The sequence below is a fragment of the Cebidichthys violaceus genome, unplaced genomic scaffold, assembly GCF_023349555.1.
Source record: "Cebidichthys violaceus isolate CVI_PGR_0920_01 unplaced genomic scaffold, fCebVio1.0.p SCAF_20, whole genome shotgun sequence".
Classification (NCBI taxonomy): Eukaryota; Metazoa; Chordata; class Actinopteri; order Perciformes; family Stichaeidae; genus Cebidichthys; species Cebidichthys violaceus.
In genome coordinates this window covers 11,708,108-11,717,356 of record NW_027176373.1, presented here as the reverse complement: position 1 = coordinate 11,717,356, position 9,249 = coordinate 11,708,108, and the positions used below count along the sequence as shown (strand labels likewise).

At 41.3% G+C, this 9,249-nt stretch overlaps 1 protein-coding gene across 1 annotated transcript in view; it reads right to left on the bottom strand.

Annotated features, from left to right (window-relative positions):
• Positions 1 to 7,286: 7,286 nt before the first annotated feature.
• Positions 7,287 to 9,249, bottom strand: part of fgf11b (fibroblast growth factor 11b) — a 28,663-nt gene continuing 26,700 nt past the window's right edge. The window contains exons 4-5 of the mRNA XM_068716585.1: positions 7,566 to 7,764; positions 7,287 to 7,464 (exon numbers count right to left, since the gene is read on the bottom strand). Of these exons, the coding sequence (XP_068572686.1) occupies positions 7,325 to 7,464; positions 7,566 to 7,764 (339 nt within the window). The 3' untranslated portion in view covers positions 7,287 to 7,324. The remainder of the gene's footprint in view (positions 7,465 to 7,565; positions 7,765 to 9,249) is intronic.

Here is a 9,249-nt window from a genome sequence, read left to right as displayed (position 1 = left end):
TTTTTGTTTTATTTGTTTTTTAAACTTTTGCAGGCCAGAGCATCTGCTGTGTGTGGTTTGTACAAAAGCCTCTGTAATCTTAGTCTGTGGTGAATCACAAACTCACCTCTTTCTATCCAACTTTGAGATAAAGTGAGCATTAGAAAAGCTGAAGTTTGTGTGTATCAGCTATAGTTTTGAGCAGCTTTAAAAGCAGGCCATTCTCAGTTTTACATTGCTCACAATTGATACTATAGATACTGTATTTATGGTGTGACTTGGTTTTATTGTATTGTTACAATACAACCGCCCGCTGCGCTGGGACCTGGGGAGCCACCAACCTATGACACCGTCTCTTAGCTCTGCTCGGACCTGCAGCCACTTGTTTTAAAAAACGTTGACACACTTTCTAGTATGTGTAAATATGCAGATTATCCAACGGTGCCCCATAGAGGAAACTAATACAGCATTCAAGGGACTTTAAAGAAAATGGGCGGGGGAAAAGATGACAAAACATCATCAGGCACTGCAGTGCTTACAATCATACAAATATATTGTTATTTTATTGAATAATATTCAAGAATAAGACATCTCCTTTCAATTCATGTAGGAGTTATTGTAGAAATGTACACAGGTCTAATGGCAAACATGGAGAGAGGGTGAATCGAGGGCTTGTGTCTGTAGATACTGAGAGGGAGTCATCTCCAATGAGCCGAAGAACAGTGACGTATGCATGCTTTGCAAAAAAAGATTCCCTTTGTCAGTCGAGACAATTAGCAGTTATTTGTAGCCTGCAAATCCTGATTGTAGTTTGTTAGCCTGTTGAATTAGTTTCCCTTCCTTGAGTGCAGGCTGGTAGTTCTCATTGCATATTGCTGGTCTTCATTCCCTTTTGCTGCTTCCCGAAGTGGTCAAAAAAGCCAGTACGTTTCCTAGCCCCTTGCTTTGGCTCTTATTGTAAGGAGTCCAACATGTGTCTAAATCCCTGGTGACACTCGGGAGGTGCCTGAGGATTCAGGCCTTCTCGCTGTGGCTAATCGGTGCCAAGGCCCATTTTTTATTTATGGCTTTTTTTTTTGTTCTTTTTCGTCTCCTTTTTTTTCATTGTTTTTTTATTTTTTATATGGAAGACAAGAAGATCTGAGTTAAAACAAGAGTCAATAGGAGTAGGAGAGAGAGGTTTGGGGGAACTTCCTGGAAGACTTGCGTGACCGTAACTCTGAGACCACCAGGGTCATTGCTGTATGACAGGACTCATATTGGCTTAAGGTTGTAATCCTGCTGTTTTCACTTGAACACATTGCAAACACACAACTCAGTCGCACAGTGGGATTCAGTTTGGGTTCAGTTCACTCGAGGGAGGGGGGGGGGGGGTTAAAATAGTGCCGACCTAAGACAAAAACACACCACATAGGGAGGAACATTTGGACAGCAACAACAATTCTTCCTCCTTCTGAGGAGTTTGCATTAAAAAAGGAAACATGGCAAGGTAGCAACAACTGAAAGACAATAAAGAAAAATCATAAACACCAATTATTTCAATACATTTCTGAAAAGAATAGAACTGACATAGTACATCAGATATATACTAATTGTATTATTGACATAACATACATGTAAACTGGCAGCATTCCATACATTTAGTCCCTCCGGACAGGTTTTGTTGTCTGGAAGCATGCTGCTACATTGTATAGAGATCAAGATCTTATTTAATTAGGAGAGTATCATGCTTTCAATATTCAATACTTCGGAACTGTGAGCATGGCACACATCCATTCTGTACTCTAATTTGAGGACTGATTTAAAAAAAACAACTGTATTTTATATTGCTAAGCAGAGTTCTGTTTACCAAATGTAGTGGTATGTATTTACTGGATACAATTCTTCGGTACGGAATACTGTTGAGTACCATCAGTAACTAGCAGTGACATTTCAGTTTTAATGAATCAAACCTTTCAATAGGAGAGCACCAATCAAGTGTAAGGAGCTGTCACATTTGGAAGCATTGCACATAAAGCATAACTAGGCATTGTAACCACATCAGGAATCCATTATGCTAGTTATCACATTACGGCATGATGTAAACAACAGAACCTCATCATAAATTGTATGAAAATGTGAGCATTGTCTCTGAGCACAGTAAAGCAGCTTTGAGTGTGATTGGATTGATGTTCCGAAAATATGCCTACAAACCACACAGTGTTTCTTTGTGCCCCTCATTAACAGCGTCACCTTTTAGCAACCAAGTGCTTCCATTAGAGGGAGCCACTTATACACATATTCTCTCTATAATAGGACAATTTGCATGGTGAATGTTTCAGTATGCAATATGGTTAGAGCACGTCGGCAGCATTATTTGGGACAGTGTACCGACTGCAAATAACTGCAGTCATACAATAGTAGAATATAACGTTGGAATGAACTGTGATTTTGGACAGTGACGAGCTGCTGTGTGATAACAAAGGGTCTGTTTTTAAGTTGGATCTTTATGAGAATAGTTTGGGGTCATTCACAAAAGGACCAGAGCATCATTTGAAGTTTTCTAAATACTGGCCACTTTAGTTAAAAAAAAAAAAGACAATAATAAAATTGTGCACTTGATAAATTAAAAGATGCATGGCTTGGAATGGTATCGTGTTGCACACATGAATTCATGCTACAACGGAGCATGGTATTGCGATACTGTATTTGGTGTGATTTTAAAACGCCTTTTCAGTTCTTTGTAATATACTTCAAATTAAATGCTACCAAGGATTGTTACCAAAAATATCCCTGGATGTTGGTAGCTGTTGCACAGTGCAATAAAAGCTTTAAATCTCCACTGCACTGCTCAAACATAAACACGGGTGATGATGACTTAGCTGCAGTATAATATCCATTATTGCCTGTTATTCCCACTAACTCTTATAAAGTAGGGGGGTTCCCTGTTTGTTTGTTGTGGTCTCTTAGGAACCTTCTAACTTTTAAACACTCCAATCAAAGCGTTGCTTTTAAGGTGCAACGTTCCTCGCGCTCTCCAAAGACTACTGACTTGACTACTACCTTTAGCAGATACGTGTCTCAGAGGATAGCATGGCTGCTGATTCTCACACTGTTTCAAACAGTTGTCGCCCAACTGGATTATTTTTTGAGTTCACAGTTAGGAAATCAAACAGCAGCCCTCTGAGTTCATTATGAGCAAATGGATTTTGCTGTCTCTGGCAGACCTTGGGGAAATTCTTTTTGCACCCATCGCAGGGTGGCTGTTCTCTCGTTTGTGTTTTATTGAGTCTATCGATCATTGTTTCAATCTCCTGCCCTTTCCTTTTCTCCTTGCCTCTTTGTCTTGTCTTATCTTACTCTTAATCATAGATGCACAGACACACACACACACACACATACACACACACACACACACACACACACACACACACACACACACACGCACAGAGAGACACACAGACTTTACAGACACACTGTTAGTATATACACCTACACAGACAATGTAGTGTTGAAAAGAAAGTGAATGGGCTGTAGATTCTGTAGGCTGTGGTTAAAGAGAGGCATGTAGGAAAGGGATTACGACTTTAAATCTCTCATGCGTGGGCACATAAACCACATTTGTGTTTTCTATTTTCCATGTCGGCACCTCGCCGTTGGCTTTTCAAGGTAAACGCATATTCACATAACCCTTTCTGACTTCTTACATAACATCAAGCTAGCTTTTTCTGTCTACCTCACGTGAACATTTTCTCCCATAACTTTTACATTCAAGAGCAGAGCTGGTTTCACTTAACGGCTGCATGAAAGTTCTACTTGCTGTTGCCGTCGTCTCACTAACTTCTTCAAACCTGCCAACATCCTTTGCTTCACATTCATCGTAAAAAACATCCTGTTCTCTTTAGATCTTCCTGTCCTACATTCTACTTCGTTCTTCACTTAACATTCAACATCGGACTACTTAACATTCTCTGTTCCTGTCTGTCCACCTGCAGTTTCACCATCGCACAACTTACTGTGGCATTCTTCAGTATTAAGATAGTAAGGACTGGTCACTTTTTGGGACAGAAACCTATGGAGGATTTGGATCCCTCTGATGTTTAACATGATAAAGTGAGAATGAAATCATGGTGAGTGTTAAGTCCATACGTTTAATTACTCTCTATCCTCTTTAATGTAAAGTAGAGCTGCAATGGATGAATCGTTTTCTCATTTTTCAAGCACAAATGTTGCAAAAAATTATGTCAATCTGGGAACTATAATGGACAATTTATTTGACAAAACGATTCATTAATTAAATTATAAGCAGATAAATTGATAATGGAAGTAATTATAAGATGCAGCTCTACTATGTAAACCAAGAGGGAAAAAAAGTGCAATATTCCCTTGCTGTCACTCGCTCACTGCTTTGCACCTCCAAATACTTTCCTTTTTATAGAGCGGACTTATGCTCAACTTTGAAATGTGATCTGGCATATAGAAGCTCCCTGATGGAATACGGAAACATTGAAAACTTTATGAGTAGTGACGGCTAAAATAAGCCTAAAGCATTGTATACTACATGCTGTGCACACACTTTGATATCGTACAGTGGTTAGTAATGCACAGTAAGAAACCATTCTAGGCTGTACCAAATTCACAAGGGAGAGGGAGCGCTGGCTTGTCAAAAATAGAGATTTGTAGGTCTACAATGCAAAATCTGCTACAAGGACAAAATATCCAAATTTGTACTGAACGATATTCCTCCTGGAAAGCCCAGAAAATTAAAGACTTAATGAAAAAATGCAAAGCTCTCCAACTAATTTCCTCCATAGACCCTCTGTCATAAATAGCTCACAGTGCCTTACATGCCTCTTTGTCTTACATTAATTATCACATTCACATGCCGCATAAAACCCTGCCAAGAATCTCGCTTACTTCTCTGCAGAAATTCCTTATCGACATTCCTCAAGAATACACCTGCTAATCCTTCACTCTTTCTAAATAACTGCCTCCATGCGCCGACCTCTTTACAATTCAACACACTGTTTTCCGACTTGCTCTCACCATAAGTACAGCACATTCGTATAGCCTTCATTTCACATTCTGTACCCCCTCTTCACATTACGTTGCCATTAAAATTAGAGCCCATCCCAATGCTTTGAACCTCCTAGAGATTATCTGATTGTTAGCGACCATATAATGAGCAGTTTTACAGTTTGCCCTACGCATCTCCCGGTGTTGCTCTTCCTGACGTAAAAAGGGACTCACTGCTGTCTGTGTATGGTGGTGGTATCCATGCAAATTCACGTTTGACTGAATATTGTGGTGACATTTTTTGTACCCCTCGGTGGGTGACCAGAGCAGAGAGCACCCGACAGCAGCCAGCGTCAACGTTACAAGCCGAGACCCTGACAGCTCCCATTTAGAAGCCTCAACTATCAGGTCATTGCATGTTTTTTCTAGAATCGCATCTGATTTCAGAGACCCAGTGCAAACCAAAACATTAGTTGATTGAAATATATGGCAATATTAGATCAATGAAGTACCTTACATGGGTTTTGGATCTCATTGGGTTGCCCAGAGATCCTCCGCCCCGCTGTGTTAGAATTTATACATTTCTCTAAAGTCAGTGGAAATGGTACGCAGGACAGATGTTCCCCCAGGTGTCACAGATTCGCAGAAATCAAAGACACAATGTTGTGCCCCATCTCAAGGACATGGTAGAGGTTACCCACCCTATCTTCTGTATCTATCCTCTGCACTGGCTCTCATTTGCACACAGTGCATCCATACTGTAGAAGACGCGCACAGGCAGTCACACCAAAACATTCACACCAAAACATTCACTCAGACAACTACATTTTTGAAGGGGCGATTCTTCCAAGGTGATTTGATAAAGCTAGTGAGTGGATAAGCTGCCAGACACCCTCAGAATAACAAGTGCTCCAGCTCAGAGGCTCCTCTGGCTTTGATGTTCGGCTTCAAACCTGGCTTTATGCTGACAGCAGATGCTGAGTGAAGTATACACTACGGCTCCCTTTTTTCCAGGTGACTGAGTTCAGATCCACCGAGGATTTAAAACATGACCCGGTTGTTAAATACCATTTTTATACTATTAGTATTACAAAGCAATAATGAGTAGTCACCTGGTAGAGAAGAAGGGCTGGAAGGAGGGTGACGCTTACACTCTCAATCATTCTCTCTCTCTCTCACACACACACACACACACACACACACACACACACACACACACACACACACACACACACACACACACACACACACACACACACACACACACACACTGAGATTAATCTTCTGGCTTCTTGGTACAATATTGCTCAGGTGTTTTAAGAGTCTGGAGTAAAAACTCTATTGCTCTATTTTATGGCTCATCTTCCCAGGAAGAATAATATTTCATATATATTATATTTTAGTTTTATATGACACTTATTCAAGCAGTGCCTCTCTTGTGAGCTTCATACATTTTCTATCATACATGTCTTCTGGAATTGTGAAATCCTGATTTTTTTTTTCATCATCATCACCACTTTGCTGTTGTTTTGCTTAGGTTTTAAGCGTTATTATCATCTTAATCATCTTTTACAGACAGAGTTTCCATGTCCATTCCCATCCGGGCTGTCAGGACTTTGAATTTACATTAAAACATTTTTTTTTTATTTTTTATTTGCTATTAGTTTTAATGTCATAAACTCTTTAAATATAGCTATAGCTTTCTCACACCCTCATTTTGCTTGGCTGACCTGACCTGACCTGACCCAGGATCCCTGCAGATATCTTTCCTCTGTGAGCTGTTTCATCTCACTTTGAGCTTTAGTTGACCTCGGTGATTAGCTTAGCTGTACGGCAGATGGTGGGTGGAAAGCTGGCGGAGCCACACTGTCACCAACTTTAGGGCTCAAGAGGGGGGCCCAGGGGTGAGGATTATGATGCCGAGTCAGTGCTGGAAAATGCGTGAGTGGTGAATATACAGTACAATAGAGCAGACCGTCATGAGGGAAGATACAATTGTCAGTGGGACAAAGAAGCTTGAGCATGACAGAGAAATTAAGGAGACTGTGCATCAGGAAGTCACAGGGGGGACAGAGAAAGAGACAAACAGCGGGGGAGGGGGGAGGTGGTCGTAGTTCTGGCTCAGGCCCTGGGCTTCCTGACAGTTGAGGGGGGGGGGGGGGGGACTCCTCTCTCAGGCCATCTTGGCTGCTGATGGACCTCTGACCCTGTTATCTCTCAGCATCTCGTAGTGCACCTCTGGAATGTGGTGGCCAGTGAGGGCCGTCCCCCTCGGCCACCCGCAGTGCATAATGGCCGACTGTATTCCCAGTGTCACTGCTGCCCTTTGTCCCACCCTCAGTCTCCTGTGCTATGACGCATCAGCCTTGGGAGCTTCTTTCCGTCCGTTCTTCAGGGACGGCGAATCTGACGTCTTCACCGTCTTCCGAGGAGGACTCACCGGTTCGGCGGCAGCAAGCTCGTGTAGCGATGGTTCCTTATACATCGCAACTGTGAGACAAAGATAGAAGCTGTTGGTTAATAATAAATGAGGTGATTAATAAGTAAGAAGCTGGTTTAGATTGTTTGTAAGTGTCACAATGGACACAAACCCTCTATCACTTTAGGCAGGAAGTGTGCTGCTCCTTTGGTCTTCTTTACCCGGTTGCCCTTCATGACCTGGCCATCACGGTTGATACCGATATACCAGGAGCGGCCAGACTGGGTCTGGCGATAGAGCATGGAGGAGTATGTAACGTAGTAGTTCTCAAACACACTCTCCTTGAACTTACACTCTGGAGTGAAGTGCTCCTGAAATGAAATATGGAAATAGGAGAAAGTGGGTGAGAGGTGCATTCTTATTAGCAAATATAGAAAGAGAAGAACAATTATGTAAACTGTAAAACATCTTTCATGAGTCTTTGAACATGAACTCCAATGCATGTGAGCACTCATTTGAAAAAACAACAACAACATGTATACAAGAAGTGAAATGCATTAACTAGGTGACTGTTTCCTGAGGGGAAAAGATGGGTAGAATAATATCTGGACTTCTTGTTTCTTTGAAAGCATGAACATCCTGGTCCACTGGGAACAGCAAGACAAGGATGCCTCCTATACATGTGGAAATAGCACTAACATCTCTGCTAAACACATCACATTCCCAAAGGAAAAGAGCAGAGAAGATCAAAACCACTGAAACACTGACACCTACACCAAAATTAAGTAAGTCTATACACACACACATTACATACTGCACATATGAATGAGTAATTCTGACATCAACCTGCAGTGACTGCGTCAGAGGCATCCCAAGTTTAGAAGACTAACTTGCCTCCACATTGCTCTCAACATGGCGACGGGTGAGCCAGCGGCTAGGAGCAAGCAGCGTTTGTTGAGTTAGAACTGAAGGGTGGGCGTTACGCTTTGGTGACGAACAAGTAGTGTAGCTCAAACAATTATTCAAATTACATAATGTGAAGTTTAGAAAGGGACAGAAAAGGAAATGCGTTCTAAGCGGCCAAACTTATACTAGAAGTATGCCTGCACTAATTGATTAAAACATATACCTAGCAGAAGCCTGTATGACATATTCCGTTTGCTCATTTGGTCCAAATATTGAATATAACAATTTGCTATTTTAGAGGAATAAGAAAACCACTTAGATATTCACATCCAAGAAGTTTGAACCTGTGAATTTTTCCATTTTTACTTAAAAAATGATTCCATTAAGTTGTTCAAGTTGTTGATTATTCGACCAATCGTTTCAACACTAATTAAAAGACCTTATTTGTTTGCCATATTGGTTAAAAGAAAGGGTCGTCATCAGAACTGCTCACAACTCATAGACATCTAAGTCAATTAGGGGTCATAAATAGACACCGCTATATTTTAAGGGGTCACAAACCAAAAAGATTGAGAACCACTAGACTAGCACATTTTTTTCAGACTCTTGGTATGTAGAGACAATGGTAAGATTAATCTCCCTTCATTCCTCCAAAAGAGAATGATCCATTTGTGCTGTCAATTGTCCGAGACTGGCTGAATCTGAATGGACATTACAAAATCAAATTAGCAAAACTTGGATCAAATCCAACAGTAGAGCCAGTCGTTGTAAATGATCATGTTCCTCCAGCAGCACGTGCCCTCCCTCTCCGTCCTCAACATAAGGACTACTGAACCCTGCATAATGTTGACTGGTGATATTAACCAATAGAGACAGGTATACATCTCTCTTAGTCTCCATCAGGGTCTTGACAGGGTCCTTCCCCTGTCAGAGAGCAAAGCCAATCTGCT